We start from the raw sequence: 23,019 nt of genomic DNA on the forward strand, positions 1-23,019 counted from the left end.
ATTTTTTTGACTATTGTTGTAGGTATATAAATCAACATGATGTATAATAGAAAAATATATATAAAAATATATATATATAATTGTACACGTATAAATATAATTATATATAATATATATACAATATATATTATATAATATATATGTAATTTTTTTATTTATATAATTCTACAAAATTTATTGAAAATTTTTTTTTTTTTTTTTTTTTTTTCCTTTATTCTATTAATTATTAAATATATTATATTATATATATATATGATTTTTATTTATTTTATTTTCTTTGTTTTTAATTTTTAAAATTTTTAAAATTTTATTTATAATTTTTTTGTTTTTTTTACACCTATAGTTATCTATAACTTTTTAGATAAAAGCCTCCCCCCCACCAAAAAAAAAAAATAAATAAATAAATAAATAAAATAATAATATAATATATTATTGTTGTTATTATAACAACTAGTAATTAATTAAATTGGAGGTGGTAAAATAAATAATATAAAAACAAAATAAAACAACTGAAATATAAAAAGATTATATATATATATATAATATAATATATTCACCTAAAATTGTTTTAAAAATGTGTTTTTTCTATTTTTTATAGAATATATAAAATTAATTTATTAACTAAATGAATTATATTTATAAAATGTTTTTAATATATTTATCATAACCCTTGTAGAAAAAAAAAAATAAAAAATAAAATATATATATATATACATATATATGAAATATGTTTATATAATGTGAATATATAATATATATAATAATTTTGTTGTACTAAAAATATTCATTTTTAAAATATATATATTTTTTTAAAAGCCCTTTTGAAGATAGTAGAAAGAGGATTTGTTTTAATTAACTAAATAAAAATAAAAATATATATATATATATATATTTATTTATTTATTTATTGATTTATTGATTTATATTTATATCCATATATATATTATTATTATTATTATCTAACATTTTTATGATGAAGAAGGAGGGTGTTGATCATAACAAGTTACCAAATAAGGAAGTAAACAATTTTCGTTTGATGACCCAACTGATAGAATTGAAAAAGCATAAGAAAGCCTACAAAATATGCGAACAAATATTAAAAAAATATCCAAAGAATGGAGAAACATTATCTGTTAAAGGTTATTTATTAAATTTGATGGATCAGAAAAATAAAGAAGAAGCATTTAAATTAATTAAGGAAGGTATAAAAAATAATTTATCTAGTAATTTTTGTTGGTATTTATATGGTTGTTTGTATAAGATATACAAGAATTATGATGAGGCATTAAAATGTTTTATGAAATCTATTAAGTTGAATCGATTTGATTTTAAAGCCTTAAAAGAAGCTTGTATAGTTTTGTTGTATTTAAAAAAATATGAACAGTTTAAAGATTTAAGAATAGATATGTATAATGATAGTGTAAAAAATATTAAAGATAAAGCTGTTTTAGTTTTTGCATATCATCTAACAAAGAGTTATGAAAAATGTTATGTAATTATAAAACAAATTGACAATGAATTAATAAATGATAATGAATTGAGTATAAATGAGAAGCATGATTTGTTAGTATATTTAAGTGAAATATTATTAGAAGGAAAGAAATATAAAGAATGTTTAAATTTTTTAAAAAAATATGAATCTGTTTTATTAGATACTTTATGGTATTATCAAATGTTAGGTTTATTATATTTATATCAAGAAGATTTTAAAAAATCCAATTTTTATTTTAAAAAAGCCTTTTCTTTGAATTATGAAAATATAAATATACTTTTATTAATTTTATATACAGAAAAGGATTATTATATAGATTGTCATAATAAAACGGATAAAAATGATAATAATTTAAATGATTGTAAAGAAAATAATACAAATTCGATGAGCATAAATGAAGAAGGAAAGAAATGTTTGTCAAGTCTTTTCTATTTGGATTATAAAAATGAACATAAGGAAAATGAAAAAGTTATTTTAGATAATAATGTAAAAATATTATTACATGATTTAATATTAGATATATATGGATCAGATAGAAACTTAAAATTACTTTCTTATGTAGAAAAAAATATAATAAATGATTATATATCTCATAATTTAGATATGAAGAAATATGATATTTACAGTGTATCACAATTTAATAACTTTGTAAATATAAATTTAATTCATACGAATAATTTTATAGATTCAATGGATATAGACAATATGGATGATTTTATACATACATTAAATGAAAATATAAAAAAAGAAAATAAAAATATAATAAACAATAATAATAATAATAAAAAAAAAAATAATGATGATAATGATGATAAAATGAATTTAGTCAAATCAAATTATAATTATCATCAATTTAATAATCTTCATTTTTCAGAATTATTTGGTGTTGATTTACCTTATTGTTATAAAAAAAAGTATGAAAAAGATATGGATAAATTATATTATTTTAAAATAAAAAATTTAAATGAACAAGAAGAAGAATGCTTAGAAAAATATTTTAATAATTTACAACAATTATATAAAAATTCTAACTTACTTAAAATTATTCCTTTATATTTTTTTAATGAGAACAAATTTTCACTTTATGTGGAACAGTTAATACGCTCTTTATGTTTTCAAAAATCTTTGACTATTTTTAATTATTTTAAGCCATTATTAACTTTTAAAAATATAAATATTATACTTTTCTTACTTCATAAATATATAGATTATTATGATAAATGCAAGGATATTTGTCCATTCGTTGTCAAGAATGATATAAACATAAAAAATGATGGAATAGAAGAATGTGCAGAAAACTCCAAAACAACATGTAATGGGCATATGGAAATTAAAGAAGAGTTAAATAATGCATCTGATGATTTAAAAGATGTGAATAATTTAGATACTAGTACAAATTTTGAGAAAAGAGAAGATATGGAACACGATGATAAAATGTATAGTAAGAATGAAGATAAATTGAATGGCACCTTACAACACAACAACAATAATAATAATAATAATAATAAAATGAATAAGAAGAATGAAAATGTTGATGAAGAAGAAGATGATGAAAATATTCCAAGTGGATTAAATGACAAAGACTTAGAAAAATTAATAGAAAAAAATGTTGAAATTAAAGATCTTATGGGTATATCTAGCCCATTAGGAAATAATAATGTAAAAAAAAAAAAAGATAATAAAAAAAATAATAATAATAATAATGAAAATAAAGAAATTAAACTTGATTTAAAAAAAACATGTTTAACAAATGAGGAAAAGAAAGAATATTTTATTATTTGTATTTATTCTTTTATTATACAATTATATGATTATATAAACTGTACTGATAAAGCATTAGAACTAATTGAAAAATGTATAAAAAGTATTGAACAAAAAAATAATAAAAATTTAATATATGAATTAATATTTATTAAAGGATTAATTTATAAACGTAATGGGAATTATTTAGGTGCATATAAATATTTTGAAGAGTGTAGAAATGTTAATATTGGTGATAGATATATTAATACAAAAACAATTAAAACATGTTTAAAATGTGGATTAATAAAAGATGCTAAAAAAATGGCAACTATTTTTACAAATCCATTAGATAATAATTTTATCAAAAATATAAATGAAACACAATGTTTTTGGTTAGAATATAATATTTCATTAAGTTATATTAATAATCATCCAAATATACATTTAATACATTATTTAAAAACAGAAGCAAATAATATATATGATTTTAAAAATCTATCTAATTCTGATAATCAACATAATATGAACAATATAACAAGACAAAATGGAAAACTCCCACAACACAACAATAATGATAATGATGATACAAATAATGTTGATAATACAAATAAAATTGATGATATGATCAATCAAACAACATTCAATTTAAAAAAAAGTATTCTATTAGAAAATGATATTAATTCAAAAAATATATTTCAAGATTATAGTAAAGGATTACATTTATTACATATGGGTCATAAACAATTTATAGATATACATGAAGATCAAATATGTTTCTATTATTATACTATGAGAAAAATGTTATTTAAAACATATCGACATTTATTACATATGACCGGTCATCTTTTTTCAAGTAGATTCTATCGAAGATTTGGAAAATCGCTAATCAGAATTTTATTAGATATGCATGATTTTAAAATATCAGGAAAAGTAGAAACAAATAAAGGAAATAAAAAGAAAAACAAAACTAACAATAATAATAATAATAATAATGTTTTAAATCAGGAAGAAAATGTTTTTTATGAACACATTCAAAATGAACCTTTAGATAATGCTATGATATATATGAACACCTTTTTATCTCAACCAAATATTGATATATCAGTACACAGATTGAATTATGAAATAGAAAAGAGGAAAGGTGAAAAAAAAAAATAATAATAAAATAAAAATATAATATATATATATATATATATATACTTATATTTTTGTTTATGTCTTTTATTTAATATAGGCAAGGATTACATTCAATTGATTAATATCATTTCAAAAATGAAATCTATTTTTCCACATCATAATTATCATCATAAGTTGGCTCCAGTTATTTCTCACTATTTACATACAGGTTATAATATATATATGTACATATATATGTTTATATTTTGTTAACGTTTACGTATTAATTATATTGTTAATATAAATGTATCCCCTTAATTTTTTTTATAATATATATATATATATATATATATATATATATATTTTTATATATGTCTATTCATTTTTATTTTAGTTCCTATTGATGACATGTCTGATAATGATAAGGAAGAGGTAAAAACAAAATTGAATGAGCTCTTTAATTTAAACCATTCAGAATATGATAAAAACCTTTTGAAACAAATAAGAAAAGAATATATTGAAGATTTTATTAATTTTTTTGAAGAACATAAGAAGGGAGATTTATGTTATTATCAATCTGGTAAGATTATATACAGCATAAAATATGAATAGAATGTATATTATATAAATTGTGATATATTCAATAATATACATAAATGAATATATATATATATATATATATGATATATATTTAAATATATATTTTTTATTTTGGTTTGTAGCCCTTGAAATATATATGGATTGCAATGAAAAAATTGACCAGAAATTTTTAAAAAAAGTGGATGTGAATCTAGAAAAAAATAAATTAGAAAGATGTTTTAAATTTTTAAGATTCCTAATTAAACATAAGGAGAAGCATTTATCCTTATCTCAACTTATAGATCCATTTAAAGTAAAATAAATAAATAATTATGTCTGTATGATTAGTTTATTATATATTTCTTTTAAAGTATATAATATGGTCATGTTAATGGTATTATATATATATATATATATATATATATATATATATATTTATATTTATATATATGTATTTTTTCTTTTAGGCATCCTGTAGAAAGATATATCCACTAGCAACAGCTTTCGAATGAAAAAAAAATATATATATGTATATATAAATTTTTAAAAAATTTAAAATAATTTGCCGAATTTTCTATGTTTAGTGTACACAATTTATTAAATTAAAATTTAATATATGAAATCATATTTTTTAATAAAAAAATTTATATGTTTTTGTCCTTAACCTTTTTGAATAAATATATCTTATTATTAACTTTTAAAATATATATATAAATTATATATTTTTATTTTTTGTATTACGCTTATTAAACATTTCTCTATATTTTATTAATACAATTTATTAATTTTTTTATTTTATTTATTTAAAAAGTTTTATATAAAAAAGAAGCAACAAATAAACTATAAAATTGTAATTGTTTATACAAAAAAAAAAAAAAAAAGGAAAAGAAATTACATTTATTTTTTAAATAATAAATACAATGAAATCATGATATATATGATTTTTTTAATTCATTGAAAAAAATAAAAATAATAACTAAAATATTACACATATGGAAACTGACAAAAAAAAGGACAGAATATCCATATTATATTGTGTATAAATATATATATATATATGTATGTGTGTGTGTTTGTCGTTATAGTCATATTTATTGAATTAATACATTTAATTTTATTTATAGTAATATTTATATTTCTCACAAAGAAATTAATTTATCCGCTTTGTCTTTTTTTCATAAGTTTTTCTCGTATTTCCTTAATTTTATCTATAATTTCATTTTTTGATTCATAAATACAGCAGAGATATTTTTCTGCCTTTATCCATATATCAAATTCTTTTGTATTATTTTTAGGCCATGGTGTATAGTATAACAAATAATTTTTACTGTTAGCCCATATAACTATTTGTTGATATAAGTGTGGCATAAAATCTTTTTCAAAAGATTTAAAAACTATAGCATCTTCCAATGTTAATCTATGTCTTTCAGATTCCCACAATTTCAATTGAGTAATAACATTCATAGGTATAGAGCTTTTAAAATTATTTTTTCCTGGATGTGAATAAGATTCTAAAAATTTAATAATTTGATTTGCTGTAATATCTGAATTATATGCATTCAATACACTTCTTCTAGTTAGAATTCCTACAACCATATTTGGTGTACGCGCTTGTAACTCACATAAATGACTTAATATATTAATTTTTAATAAAGAAGATGTATATAAATATACTTTAAAATTACTCTGAACAATTAATCCTATTTCAAGATTATTACTACCATTCATTTTTATATCAGAATATAAACTATCATTAATTAATTTTTTTGTGATATTTTTTCTTTTATCTAATACTAATGACATATCATCTTTATTTTTTATATCTGATGATAAATCTTTATTAATATATTTTTCTTCTTTTTCATCCTGTTTTAATAAATAAAAATGAAAATATCTCTCACTTAATCTTTTCCTAACATCTTCTTCACATAACCCTTCAATAGTTATATTACTTAATAGAGATAGATAATACTGTGAATTAAAATTATTAATTGTTAATAGTAAGGCATATGGTGTTATAAATATATATGTATCATTAGGTTTTAAAAATAGGCCTATATGACTACCAAAATCTATGAATTCTTTTTGAGCCTTTGTTAAATTATCTAAAAATATTGGATGACTTATATCACATTGTGATAATGATAAAATAAATAATAACGTTTCTTTTACATATATTTCTGATTTCTTTGGATCTTTATTACTTCTTGTTATATATGCACTATTACTACTACTATTATTATTATTATTATTATTATTATTTTTAATAGTAGTAGTAGTACTATTATTATCATAACTTTTCTTGGATTCTTCACCATTGTTACTTTTAATATTTTCATCAAAATTTATATTATTATTTATACCACTACTACTACTTGCAGTAATATTATTTGTAGCATTATTTTTCTTCTTTTGATACTTTGTATATACATCTTTAGCTATATTTGTCACATAACCATTATCTATTATTAGTAAATATTCAAGCACTAAGGATATTATTCTACTCCTTAAATCTTTTAAAAACCACGAAAAAGCTTCTCTACTCATATTTATAGTTTTTGTATTATTAGGATCATCTAAAAGGAAATTTTTTCTCCTTAACACTTCAATAACACTTTCGCTAGGTTTAGTCATAAACCTTTCATTCATATTTGACAAGAAAAAGGCACTTTCATTATTATTATAATTTTCTTCTTCAATATAACTATGTTCCATATTTAATAAACTCTTATAATACAATTCATTTTGTTTATATGCATATATATGTTTGTTTTTTTTTTTCTTTTTTTTATTATTCTTTGTTTTACTATCAGTCATATAATAATCCATTTCATTTACATTATTACTATCTATTTGTTGTGTATATGAATTGTTATATTGTTCTTCATACATGTCAGTATTAAAATGTACACTTTTTCTTTGCCCTATTTTGTTTTCATCTTCTTTTTTGTAAGTATAATCATCTGATGGTTTTTCGACATAAGGAGTCGAGTTATTAAGTTGATGATTTTCATATTGATATTTTACAAGTGGGTGAGAATTTTCTTCATCGTTAAGATCAATATTATTATCATCATCACTATGATCATCACTATTATCATCACTATTACCATCACCATCATTATCATCACCATCACTATCATCACTATCATCACCATCAACAATATTATCATCATCTTCCCCTTCATATTCCTCCTCATCAAATTCATCCTCGTCATCACTATATCTTTTCTTTTTTCGTCTCCTATTATAAGATCGACGACTAGCCATTTTATCGAACGATTTCCTTCCCAAATCTGAACCTCCATCTTTTCCTGCTCTTTTACGCCTTGTCATATCATAGGAGGAGTATTTATTTGGATCGTCATTATTAATATTTGAATTAAAATAATTATTCACAGAATTAAAATTTGGAGATGCTATAAAATGTAATAAATTATTCCACTTTGTTTGAGCATAACCAAATATTTCTTCTTTATGAGGAAATAAATTCTGTTCGTATAAATTTTTTTCCCTTTCTAATTGTTCTTTAATATTATTATTAAAAATAAAGATATTATTTGTATTTGTTTTATAAATTTTATTTAATAAGGTAATTCTAAAACTTTCATTAATTTTATATTGATTATAATTATCTTTTTTCATATCACTTTCTACTAATATTTTTGCTTCTACTAAATTTTTTATACTTTCACTTAACTTTTTTAAATAATTTGGATTAATCCATAATCTCATAGCTCTTTCTGAAACTACTTGCTGTATAAATAATAATCTTGAAATAATTATTTGTTCTAATTCATTAAGGGAATGATATATTGTTTCATGTGCTAAAGAATCATCAAAAAAATAACACCACACATTTTCATTCAGTTCCTTCATGTAATCGTATATTTCCATATTTTCAACATTCTTCCTTATTTTAACCATATTGACTTGTTAGTTGTATATAAAATGTTAAGGTAATATATTTCGGATTAATATATTATATTAATGATAATTATTATATCTTTTACTTTTACTTTTATTTTATTATTTATTTATTTTATTTTATTTTATTTTTTTTGTTTCAATTTATATTTCTTTTATATCTTAATTAAGTTTAGCCATAGAGGCGCAATTTTTATTTCCATACTTAAATTATTTATATTATATTTATTTATTTATTTATTTATTTTGCTTTTTGGTAACTCCCAAAATATAAATGAATATTATTTATTGTAATAGTATTAAGGTACTATATAATATAAAAAAATATATATACGTTTAGTTATATATTTTTTATAACATATATATATATATATTTATTTATTTATTTATAATATAATAATACATATTATAATCTACAAAATATAGATAGTAATATATTATATATTAAGGTCATTATTATTATTTTCCACATTTTTAATACATCGATAAAAAAAAAAAAAAAGGTGGGGCGGAAAATATATATATATATATATATATATATATATACTACAATTCCTCAGTAATACTTAAATATATTTATATTTATTGTTTCCTATCTTTTTCTGAAAAAAATCAATCCATAACACAAAAATGTTTAATTAAATGTAATATAAAGATAGTTCATTTTATTTACATGAAAAATATATAAATAAATAAATATATATATATATACATATATTTTATTTTTTTCTTGTTTTTGATATGTGTATATTTAATAACTATTTGTTGTGGTATGAATATAATGTTAAATTTAAAAAATTATATTGTATTTGTGTATTTAAAGGATAATAAGAAGTTAATACTTAAATGAATTGGTTTATCATTTCTTTCATATGAATACATACATATAAACATATATATATATATATATATATATATATATTATTGTTACAAGTTTAAAGACTTGAAAAATAATTATCTATATTTAGAAAAATACTCAATTGCTCAGTCATATATATTATTATATAAAAAAATATTATATCATAATTGAATATATATATATATATATATACTGATAGTGGTTTATATCACAATAATAACAATCAAGGCATGTTTTCAAATAAAATTGTAGGTTGGACTTACATCCTTTTTCTTTTTTCAAAAAATTATAAAAATAATACAATACAAAATATATTTGTCAATCTAATTTTATATTCATATATTTTTCCTTACAGTATTTTTATTTAATCATCTATGTTAATTAAAAATAAAACTAAAATATATCATCTACATAAAAAATAAAAAAAAAAAAAAGAAAAAGAAAAACAGTACTTATTTTGTTCTTAAAATAATATATTTTCATAAGGGATGATATATAATAAATATTAATTATTTATTCATATATATATATATATATATATATTTATACCATATAATAAGTTAATTTCTATATATTTCTTAAGAATTATATAAAATGTATCAATTAAAAAATATATTTTAAAAAAAAAAAAAAAAAAAAAGAGAGAGAGAAAAAGGAACATATAATTTTATTATATATATAATATAAATAGTTTATATTAATTTTTGCGTCATTTGAAAAGAATGAGTATAATATATAAAAAATATACATATATATATATATAGAATGTTTGAATGTTTGAGAGGTACATTTTTCGCGTTGAAAAAATAACACTATGATAAAAAAAAACTTATAATATCGTTGACGAATACTTAGTCAAGATCATTGCTATAGTATTTGTGATGTTTTATTGTTATAAACAAACAGATTTTCAAAAGTGATGATGAACAGACGCTGCTCTAAATTGAATTCTTTTCGAATTTTTCAACTTCTTATGAAATTGTAAAACTTCCGAAAAATTACATGATATATTTTGTTGGCAAATTGAATTTTTATTTTTTTTGCTAATAATAAATAAATGAGCTTGCGTCCGCTGAACTTACTAAAAAATTATTAATAAATAAAAAATAAAAAAATAAATAAAATATAAATGAAAAATAATAAATAAATAATATAATATTTATAATTTTATATATTTGTAATATATACAAATATGAAATTATTATTATAATAAATATATATATATATATATATAATATTATAGTATTATTTATAATATTTATTGTTTTATATATTTAACTTTTTGATTCTTATTTCTCCTATATATTATATATATAATATATATAAATAATAATAAAAATTTTCTAATTATTATATTAATGTATAAAAAAATGAAAGGATATTATTTAATTAAAAAAATATATATATATTATATATTTATAGGTTTATGTTTTTTTAAAAAAATATATTATCTATATATTTTAAAGAAATGAAAAAAAGGAATTTTATTATTTTTAATATAAATATTATAAATTTAAGAATTTCTTTTTTTTTTTTTTTTCTTTTAACAATTATAATGAATCAAATTTTTTTCATCTTTTTTGTATTTATTATTATAAAATAATAAAAAATATATATTTATAATATTGTAAAAAATAAGAATGTTAAGAAAATTATATTAATTGCTAAATACATTTCTGACATAAAGAATAATATTATATATATGTATAAAATAATATTAAATATTCCTTTTTTTTTTTTTTTTTGGATAATTAAAAAAGTAAAAATATGAATTTCATAGAATTAAATGAAAATGATAGAAACAATATAAAAAAAAATAAATAAAAAGGTTTTGCTAATAACAAATTTGTTATATATATATATAAAATTAAAAAATATGTAAGCTTTTTTTATTATAAGAACAAATGGAATAAATATATTATTAATATGTGTGTATTTTTATAATATATCATATATTTTATTTTTTTTTCTTTGGGTTCTTTTTAAATTCCTTGTCGCATTATTTATTATCACATATGTAAAATATAAATATATTGATATTATTGCTAAGGCTCATTTTAATTTCCATGTCATTATATATATATATATATATATATATATATATATATATATATTTATATATATCATTTGTTTTCCTTTCCTTTTCTTTTATTATTTTATTTTTTTTTTTCGTAAGCACATATGGTTTAATAATAATATAATAATAGGCATATAATTAACATAATATATTAATATAATACGTAATAATAGTATATTTATAAAAATTTATCATCTTTATATATAGCTATCGATTAATAAGCAGCAAATAAAAAAAAAATATAATAAATAAATAAATAAATAAAATAAAAATATAATGTGATAGTTTATATATAATTAATTGATTAAATTTAAAAAGAATATATTATATGACGTATAATGTAAATTTTATTTTTTTGTTGTTCCGAATAAGAATGTGAATGTTATTGTTCTTATATTATTATATATATAAAATAAAACAAATAATATAAAATAAAATAAAATAAAAAACTGACGATTATTTTATTTTATTTTATTTTATATTATATTATTTTTTTTTTTTTTTGTTGTTGTTCATCAAAATAATATATATATAATTGTAGTACCATATATATGTATATATATATATATGAAGATTATAATTCTTCAGCTCTTTGTAAAGATATCATTATTTTTATTTTTTTTTGTTCATAAAAATTTTATATATACTTATAAGATCCATGGAGGTTTCTTAAAATATGACAATTATAATAAAAGGGGCATATTATTGAGAAGCTCTTTTGAGGAGGAGGAGGAGAAAAATGTGTATGGTTCAGATATTATGTTGAGAAAATCTGATACTGTGGAAAAAAATAAGAGAAAGATAAGATATTCATTTAGTCCAATAAAAACAAATACTTTAATGAATATAAAAAAGAAGATTGCATTAAATGAAAGAAATAATAATTCTGTAAAAAATAAAAAATATAATTTTACGAGGTCTGCTATTGGGGGTGGGAAAAAGAAAATAAGAACAAACCAAAAAAATGATATACATAAATCATTAATAGATGATATAAATAAAGAAAGACTTAAAGAAAAAATATATTCTATAAAAAATATGGATAATGATAACAATGATATGAAGATAAGAGATGATGATAATGTGAATATTTTACCTTTGCCTGTTGAAAAAAATGGAGAAGGATATAATTGCCTTATATTATGTAAAGGTTTGCCTTTCCATGTTGATAATTCTCAAATAATTGAATTTTTTAAACCTTATAAAATTATAGAGAAATATATAATATTTATGAGAGATAAGAAAGGACATTTTTTCGGTGATATATTAGTTAGATTTATAAATAAGGAACAAAAATATTTAGCATTAAAAAATAAAAATTTTAAATTCTTATTACATAGATATATACAATTATATCATGTAAATGAAGAACATTATGAAGAATATTATAATATAGGTTATAAAAATCCTCCAGCATATAAAAATTATATACCTATTAAAAATATAATCCTTCCAAATACTATCGAAGATAACACAAGTCATGCATTTAATGATACTGATATTACTTATAATTATAATGAAAATAATCATAATTATCATTTTGGAGATGATCATATACATTCATTTAATTATAATCAAGATGATGATGAAGAAACCAAAGAACTTCGTGATAAGGTAAATGTAAACGGCATAATGTTAAAAAATTTATATACAGGTAGAAAATTAAAAGGAAGAATTACATCAGTTCATTCTTATGGGGCATTTCTTGACTGTGATGTGTATATAAAAAATGAAGATAATCGATATAAGAAAATTTTAGCTTTGCTTCATAAAAATAAATTGACCTTAAATGTCGGATTATCAACAGATACTTCAAGTGAGAAAGAAAACAAGGAACTTATATTACAAAAAAATATGAACATAATAGTATATGTGGATAAAATTATAAAGAGGGAGCTTCCTCCATCAACATACAAAATAAAGAATGAAATGATAAATCATAAATTAAATAAAAATGAATATAATAATAAACATAATAATGATATCAATACTACTAATTGTAGTACAGAAAAAGACAACAATTTTATTTTCTTTAATTTAACTTTAGATTCTTCAATAACAGAAGAAAAAATTAACTGGCTACAAAATTTGAAGTTAAAGAAAGATTCAATTAATCAAAAAATTCTTTTAAACAATGAAAAAGTGAAGCAGGAAAATAAAAAAGACATGAACAAAACTAAGAATAATTATGATAATAAAATGAATAATAATGATAATAATGATAATACCATTATCAATAATAATAATATTATAAGAAAAAATCGAGTAAGCAAAGTTTTCTTGATGAATAATAAAATGTGCAATAATCATTGTATAAATGAAAAAAAAAAAAAAAATTATTTTTATAATAATACATATAAGGAAAAATGCTCATACGGAAAAAATTTTAATATGATATTTGAAAATGAAAATGTCGAAAGAGCAAATATAAATAAAAAGGAAGATGAAAATATTGAAGAGATGAAGAAAATAAAAAAAGAGAAAAAAAAAAAAAAAAAAAAGGAAAAAAAATTGGAACAAAGTAAATTAAATGATAATAGTATGGAAAGTGATGAAGCGTTTGACAAGTTTGACGAGTTTAGCGAGTTTGATGACTTATTTGATAATAATATAAATGATGAAGATGATAATAATATAGCAAACGATGAATCTATTATAGATACAGTGGGTCATATAAATGAAAATATAAATAATATTAACAATAATAATAATAATGATAATAATAATAATGATGATAATTATTATAGAGATGAAATGAATTGCATATTGAAAAATATATATAGTCACAAAGAAACTAATGATAATAAAAAAAAGAGCTCTTCTGATACAAAGGAAATAAAATCAATGAAAAATTCAGATAGTAATAAAATGAAGAAATACATACAAACAAGTCATAATAATGATGATAAGAGTGAGCATTATGATGATAGTGATGATAAGAGTGAGCATTATGATGATAGTGATGATAAGAGTGAGCATTATGATGATAGTGATGATAAGAGTGAGCATTATGATGATAGTGATGATAAGAGTGAACATTATGATGATAGTGATGATAAGAGTGAACCTTATGATAATGGAAAAAATAGTCCTTCCGAATTTGAAAAGTGTAAATCTTTTGAACGTTTAAGTGACAGAGAAAAATGGAAAAGTGATATTAGAAGAGAAGAATCATTATATTATACAAAATTATTTAAATGTAATGAAGATATTAATGATTATTATTCTACTGATAATAAGAAAGAAAGAATAGATGATAATTCATCAGATGAAGATAATTCAGAAATGGATGAAATGGTAAATGATAATATGATGTTTAATGCGAAATTAAATGAAAGTAATAATGAATTAAATTATAAATTGAATGATAATGAGAATAATTTTAATAATAATAATTCTTGTGATTTCTCATCTTTCACTGATATGTCTATAGACGAATTAAAAGAAGAAATATATAAAAGAAAATATTTATTACCTATAGATGTAACACATGATAATTTAAAAAGTAGATTAATACAAATATGTATATGTGAAAAAAATAAATTGAAATTTGATAATTTCCCTGTTATTAGATATTATCTATATGATGTACATTTTACAATAGAAGAAATTAAAATGATTATATTAACTAATAAAAAATTTTTAAATAAAACAAATATAAATAAATCTTTTTTAGATTCTTTAAATATAAATGAACTCAAATATTTATTACATAAATCAATGGAAAATTTCCGTTTATGGGAACCAGAGGATAATATCAAAAGAAAAATTTTAAATATGAATAAAGATTTATTATTAAAACAAAATTTAAACAATACAGATAATATTGACGAAAGAAACTTACTTATATTATGGAATGATTTTAAAGATTTTATGTTAAATTTTATATATACCATTGATGAAAGCTCTGATCCTTTAGAAGATATAAGAAATATAAATATGGATACTATTCAAAGCACTCGTCTCAAAAATGATAATACATATAATAATAATGATAATAGTTGTAATAGTAACTTATATCATAATAATTTTATTTATAGAATGAAAAAATTAGAAAAAGAAAACTTTTTTCTCAAACATAATCAACCTTTAAACAATCAAATACAAAATCAATTAAACACAAAAAATCATGAAAATAAAGATGCATTTGAAAACGCATGGTTAAAATTAAATGAAATTAATAAAGAAAATGAACAGGATTTACCACAGAAGATAGATGTAAAAAAAGCTATGGCCATTCTAAACGATAGGTCCTTATTAAAAAAAATGAAAAAATCTATTGACGATGTATCAGATGAATATGGAAATAAAAATTATATAAATAAAGTTATTCGTTCTATTTTAAAACATAAAAATTATTTTAATGAAGAATTAAATGAGGAAAAATTGAAAAATATGTCTTATGATCAGTTATTGGTAAGAAACAATAAAAAAAAAAAAAAAAAAAAAAAATTAATTAAAAATAAAAAATTAAATATTAAAAATAAAAAATTAAATATTAAAAATAAAAAATTAAATATTAAAAATAAAAAATTACAAAATTAAAAATACAATACATATTTTATTTAAATGTGCTTATATTTATTTTTTTTTTTTATTATTTCGTCCTTTTAGATCTTGCTAGATAAACTACCCCTCGAAATTATAGAAGAGTTACTGTAAAATAAAATATTTTGTCATAATGTTCACTTTTATAATATATAATCTTATAAATTTGTTACACCCGTTAAGGATATTTAAAAAAAAAAAATTAAGGTCAATAAAAAAAAAATATTTATATATAAATGTAGATAAACTTGAAAATGTGAATTTTTTTTTTAGGTAATATACACATATTATATACTATAAAAAATAATTTTTTTTTTTTTTGAATTATAATAGATTAAAACAAATGCCTTGTTTTTTTCATGTAAAAATTATATGTATATATATATATATATATATTTATTTTTTTAATTGCAACTTGCATATACAAAAAAAAAAAAAAAAAATTATATTTTTATATGTGCATGTTCTATGTTACATCCTTTAAGATGTAATTGTTTTTGCATACACGTTTCTCATATATTTTGTAAAATAACTTATCATAACTTCATATTCATCCTCCTTACCCTTTTTTATATCATTAAACATTCTTTGATAACGTAAAATTACTTCTAGAGATCTGAACATATGTCCTAGATTTGTATTTCTATTATGAGAAAAAGAAGAAAGTTTTTTGTACATCTGAATTACTATTTGATTTGTTATATGGGTATTTTCATTTTTGAATGCTTGTGACCATTTGAGAATTACACTTAGTAATTCATTAAATACCTTAGCTATCTCTAAATTTAATGTATAAAGACTTAATTTTAAATAATTATTGTCATAATATATTTTCATTGCGGGTTTGATAAAAGGAACAAATGATATTAATGCTGATAAATAATATTTTAACAAATATGTTTCATTTTTAGTGTTAACAAATCTAATATAGTGATTGACCAAAATAGAGTTTATATTTTTAAAATAATTATTTGAAAGTAATAATATAATATCTGTTACTGTTAAATGATGATTTTTTATATTATTTTTAATTAATGATTTATATGAACTACTTGTTTTAGGGTCTGTTAAAATATATTCTATTGTGTTTAATATATATATATTAGGCAATCTATTTATCATATCACTTATATTTTTATCATTTTCTATATAAAGCATAGGTTTTATATCTAGGCACATGTTGCTTTTTTTATTATTTGTACTATTACATGTAAAATGAATATAAGACATAGCATATTCATATTTATTTAAATATTTCTTATTATTTAATGCTATATATTTTAATATAACTGGTTTTGTTAATTTATTTTTATTTTTAATAATACAATCTTGTGTAGCAACTTGTAAATCTTTTGTTACTGATACAATATTGCTCATGTTTTTATTTTGTGTATTCTTTTGAAATATTTTCTTTATACTATTACTAGATGGACTTTTAAGTATTTTGTTAAAAAAAAAATTATTTTGATATTCATTGAACATATACACACTTTTGGGGTAGTTTTTATTTTCATATTTATTATACATATTATCATTGAATATTTTTTTAGAAGCATCTTTGTATCTATTTAATTCATTTGTACTAGCATTATCATTTTTTTTATTTTTTGAAAAAAGGTTAGAGCCTGATGTCTTTTTGCTCTTATTTGTTTTTATATTTTTATTTATATTTTTACTTATATTTTTATTCCCTTCTGTCGTGTAACTGGGAGTAGCATTCATATTATCTAATGGTGTATTATTATTTATTGAACGTTCATCTAAAGAATTATTTACAGTATAAATATCACGTGGTGCTAAATTTGATTTTCTTCTTAATTTATTCATTTCGTCCATATTATTACCATATGACTGGGTAGAAAATTGTGGATTATTTGCATGTACATAAGCATCTAAAGGATTAGAATATTCTGATGGAACATAAATGTTTGGATTATTATTAAAAGGTGTAATAATTTCATCTTCTCTATTATAATTATTTGGTAAATTATTAAAAGCAGAATTTGAATAATTATTAAATATTTTATTTCCATATAGTGATGATGAATTTGGTATTATCTTATTATCTCTGTGCATATTTGAAAGGGTTGAATAGGCATTATTTGAATCATTATAAGATACATCATTTTCATTATACGTGATATTTCTATTATTACCAATATTATTATTATTATTATTACTACTACTATTATTATTACCACCATTTTCAGCATAATTATTACTGTCAACATATTCAAATTCATCATATAAAACAGATGAACCATCATTTTGGTTATTATGTGAAAAAGAACTAAAAGCATCGTTTTCATTATAATTAATTTGTTCGTCTTCTTCAAAATCGTTTGAAGTAACACCTAAATTGTTATAAAAATCGTCCAATGATTTTCCTAGATATAAATTATTTACAGGTTTATTTTGTATAATCTCTTGGTCACTTCCATAATACTTTGTAGATATACGTGAATTATTTGGAAGAGAACTTCTTCGATTGTTTTCGTTTCCTTTATCTCTCATATATTGCTCATCATGCGTATTCCTTCTATTTATCATATTATCACTAGAAAATGCATTTGGATTTCTACTTACATATGATCTCCCAGCAGTGTTGTCATATTTCTTATTTTGTCTTATATTATATAAATTATTAGGATCATAATTTATATTTCTTTCTAGCTGATTACTGGTATTAATTATATTATCATTAGAATTAACTGATTCATTGGAATTTTCAAATCGTTTTATCAAATCTCTCACATTCGGTGCTTGTGATGGTTGTCCTACAACATAATCAACATACCATATAAAAACAAAAAAAAATATTGGAAGGATTATGAAGATGTCGCACTTTCCCATTATATAAAAATAATAATAAAGTAAAATTAAATAAATAAATAAATAAATATATATATTATTATTTATTTATTAATGTTTTTTTTCTTATTTTTATTGTTATAGGATAATATTATATCATGATATAACAATTTATAATATAGAAGAATATTTTTTTTCCTTTATAAGAATAAATAACATATTTTCTTGTATATAATAAATAATATTTTTATTTATTATTTTTTCATTTATGAGTTATTAAAAACTTTGTCATATCCTTTTGATATTATAATAATTCTTTTTATTTTTAATTTTAATTTTTTTTTTTTTTTTCTCTCTTATCCGTTTTATATAATTATCCACATTTTTAAATTAACCTTATAATAAAATCAGAGAGTTGACTAAAATAGCTTTTTTTATGAAATTAGCTATTTTATAAAATCAGCCATATAATAGAATTAGCCATTTTATAATTTTTTTTTTTTTTTTTTTTTTTATAAATATATATGTTGTAAATAGCTACCTGTTCATACAATTTAAATATGAAAAGATTTATATGTTTCTTGTAAGTATTAAAAATAGATATTCTTCATTTAATTTATTTAGTAGCGATTTTTTTTCACAATTATAATGATTATAAATATAAATATATATATATATATATATACATATGTAAGTAGAAATCATTTTTGGTAAATAAGAATAAAAAAGACAAGAAAGAAAAAATGGAAATAATATATATATATATATATATATATATATAATATTTATTTAATTATATAAATTCATTGATTATAGCTATTATGTAATATAGTTTATATTCATTTATTTTTTGTATTTATTTATATGCAAAGGAAAATGTTGTCTATATAAAAGTATTTAGACATTTGAACGTATCATTTTTAAAAGCTCTTTAAAAACGCTTACAACGTTTTTATTATACAGAATTAAAGTTAATTAAAAAAAAAATGACATTTATACATAATATATATAGTATAACCATTTATGTATTATTAAAAGGTATAAACAAAAACAAAGAATTATATAAATATTCTACAATCATGTAGTAAAATATATTATATATATCTATTTTTAAAAACATCCTTTTGAATATACTAATTTTATAATATATATTATATGAAATTCGATGTAAAACAGCGTGAAATGACATATTTAATTATATAATATAATAGGCACATATATATATATATATTTATTTATTAAAAAAATAAAAATAAGTAAATAATATAAAATAAAACAATTAAAGAAAAAAACAAAAAGAAACATCATGAAATGGTATTTATCTCCTCATAATTTTTATAACATATACAAAATATAAATTATATATATTTAGCTTCATCCACTAAACATTATTAATATTATAAGAATAATGATATTTTCTTAATTTTTTTTACATTTACAATATAAATATTCTATATCATTTGTACATAATAAAATTATTATTCATTATTTTCAAATATTTTAATATTTTTTTATATTTTTTTTCTGTTTTGAGGATAATTGATAATACACATAAAAAAAAAAGAAAATAAAAATAAAATAAATATATATATATATATATATATATATATATATAACATAAAATGTATAATAATACCTTATTCTTTTATTACAAAAAAAAATATGCATATATATATTTATATATGTATAAATATTAAATGATAAAATATTTAATAATGTATAATTTCAATGATATTTTGTTTAATATATTAAAAACTGACTATAATAAGACAAGTTTGATTTTATCTATTTCTTTTTTCAATTAAACGTCGAATTATTTTCATTCATTCCGTAATTTAAATATTCATTATTTGCATTTGAATTATTATAATTAAAATTAACATTATTATTATTTTGTGCTTGTTCATTATTATTATTAGTATTATTACCATTACTATTAGCATTAGTATTATTATTATTCATGCCTTCATTATTTCCATTATTCATATTAGGATCATTATTTGAAAAAAAGAAATTACTATTTGTCCTTGAAACAGTTGAAGAAATGGTAGAAATCCATCCACTAGCATTTTGTGTAACATCTTTTATTTTACTTTGTCCTTTAGCCCACCATGGATTATCACTGACGTTTTCTGCAATTTGTTTAGTTTTTTCAGTAAACCAACTTCCACTATTAATTATTGTACCTTTAGTTGATTCTATTAAATCATTAGTATTTAAATTATTTATTGTATTAGTTGTCATACTTGATGCTTTATTTATTAAATTGGAAAATGTGGCACTTACATTTTCTATAATTTCTGATGTATTTAAAGATGAAATAAAATCCGGTTCTTCATTAGAATATTGATTTTTATTATTTTCATTAACATTTTCATTTCTTCCATAATTAATTAAACTCTTTCCTTCATCTAAAGGTAAAGGAGCAGGAGGATCCACATTATGAACAATAGATCTTAATATTTTTCTATAATGATCAGCTGCCTTAGTTCTATATTTTCTTTCTGGAATAAAATCACTTATTCCATAATTCTCTAAATATGTTTGACATTTTTTATTACCTCCTTTATCTATATATTTTAATTGTTCATCAGTAAATATATCCATTTTTATACTTCTTACTATACTTATATGTACACCCAAGCTTCTATGAACGCCTGAACAATTAATACATAAAAATATACCATGATTTACAGACACCCAATCTGGGTTAGATATTCCACAATCAAAACATTTGTTATTACTTTCATCTTCTTTCTTTAATCTATTAATAAGTTCTACAGCGGCTGCATTCATTTTTCTCTTTTGTTTAAATTAAAATAAGTCACGTAGGTGTAATTATCAAAGTAATACAAAAAAAAATAATAATAAAAATCAAAAATAAAATAAAATAATAAAGGAAAAAATAAAAGTAAAAAGATCAACTGAAAATTTTATAAAATATATAATATTTGTACAAATTGATGGCAACAGTTTTTTTCTTATTATAACGAGAATTATTCAAATAATATTAAATCTTATAAAGTCCATCTATAATGTTATACATGTATATATTATATATACAAAAAAAAAAAAAAAAAAATTGAAAAAAAGAAAAGGAAAAATATAGTGTAATTATATAAATATATAAACGAAAAAAGATAAGAAGAGAAATGAAAAAAAAATAACACAAAGGAAAAAGGTAAAAAAAAAAAAAAATATATATATTATATATATATATATATATATATTTTGTTTATGGAAAAATTACCAAATGCACTATATTTATCATACACGAGAATGAAAAATATATATATATCCAATGAAAATTTTGTTATAATTTAAAAACAAGAAAAAAAAAAAATTGAATTTATTAAATAATAAAGCATTTTTTTTTTTTTTTTTTTTTTTTTTTTTTAACCCAAAAAAAAATTACGTACTTATTAATTATATATATATAATATATATATTATATGAGAAAAATATATAATTTTGTTTTTAATGAACAAATTTTTATACAGATAAAAAAAATAAATAAGAATATATAAAGAGAAAATTAATAAGAAATTAATACATGTATATTATATATATAAATAAAATATTTATTATATTTTTTTATCAACATTATTATATAAATTTTAGTAAGTTTATTATATTAATATATTATTTTTTTTTAAGTATGATAAAAAAAAAAAAAAAAAAAAAATATTTAGGATTTTATAATATATATATAAATTATAACCGTTTTTTTTTTTTTCATTTTTTCATTTTTTTTTTTGAAAGAGGCAAAAATTATATAAATTTTTTTTTTTTTTTTTTTTTTTTTTTTTTTTATTTTTTTTTTTTTTCTTTTTTTTTTTTTTTTTTTTTTTTTTTTTTTTTTTTTTT

The 23,019-nt window shown here is 18.5% G+C and overlaps 5 protein-coding genes and 1 non-coding gene across 6 annotated transcripts; 3 read left to right on the forward strand and 3 right to left on the reverse strand.

Moving 5' to 3' along the window:
• Nucleotides 1-973: 973 nt before the first annotated feature.
• Nucleotides 974-5,442, forward strand: PGSY75_1244100 (putative N-alpha-acetyltransferase 15, NatA auxiliary subunit; the record flags this gene model as incomplete). Its single annotated transcript, XM_018786997.1, has 5 exons — nucleotides 974-4,376; nucleotides 4,470-4,580; nucleotides 4,746-4,931; nucleotides 5,074-5,243; nucleotides 5,398-5,442. 5 exons carry the CDS (start codon nucleotides 974-976, stop codon nucleotides 5,440-5,442), a joined length of 3,915 nt encoding a protein of 1,304 aa, XP_018640862.1.
• Nucleotides 5,443-6,085: 643 nt separating this feature from the next.
• On the reverse strand, nucleotides 6,086-8,857 carry PGSY75_1244200 (putative transcription factor Tfb2; the record flags this gene model as incomplete). Its single annotated transcript, XM_018786998.1, has 1 exon — nucleotides 6,086-8,857. The coding sequence occupies one exon, from the start codon at nucleotides 8,855-8,857 to the stop codon at nucleotides 6,086-6,088; it is 2,772 nt and encodes a 923-aa protein (XP_018640863.1).
• Nucleotides 8,858-10,554: 1,697 nt separating this feature from the next.
• PGSY75_1244300 lies at nucleotides 10,555-10,795 on the forward strand. Its single transcript, XR_001974546.1, has one exon. It is a non-coding gene; the product is annotated as an ACEA small nucleolar RNA U3 (small nucleolar RNA).
• Nucleotides 10,796-12,360: 1,565 nt separating this feature from the next.
• Nucleotides 12,361-16,455, forward strand: PGSY75_1244400 (hypothetical protein; the record flags this gene model as incomplete). Its single annotated transcript, XM_018786999.1, has 2 exons — nucleotides 12,361-16,209; nucleotides 16,408-16,455. The coding sequence occupies 2 exons, from the start codon at nucleotides 12,361-12,363 to the stop codon at nucleotides 16,453-16,455; spliced, it is 3,897 nt and encodes a 1,298-aa protein (XP_018640864.1).
• Nucleotides 16,456-16,821: 366 nt separating this feature from the next.
• Nucleotides 16,822-19,194, reverse strand: PGSY75_1244500 (hypothetical protein; the record flags this gene model as incomplete). Its single annotated transcript, XM_018787000.1, has 1 exon — nucleotides 16,822-19,194. One exon carries the CDS (start codon nucleotides 19,192-19,194, stop codon nucleotides 16,822-16,824), a length of 2,373 nt encoding a protein of 790 aa, XP_018640865.1.
• Nucleotides 19,195-20,949: 1,755 nt separating this feature from the next.
• Nucleotides 20,950-21,948, reverse strand: PGSY75_1244600 (putative ADP-ribosylation factor GTPase-activating protein; the record flags this gene model as incomplete). The annotated part of the gene is made up of 1 exon (XM_018787001.1): nucleotides 20,950-21,948. One exon carries the CDS (start codon nucleotides 21,946-21,948, stop codon nucleotides 20,950-20,952), a length of 999 nt encoding a protein of 332 aa, XP_018640866.1.
• Between the last annotated feature and the right edge of the window lie 1,071 nt (nucleotides 21,949-23,019).

This window comes from Plasmodium gaboni, chromosome 12 (assembly GCF_001602025.1).
Source record: "Plasmodium gaboni strain SY75 chromosome 12, whole genome shotgun sequence".
Taxonomy (NCBI): Eukaryota; Apicomplexa; class Aconoidasida; order Haemosporida; family Plasmodiidae; genus Plasmodium; species Plasmodium gaboni.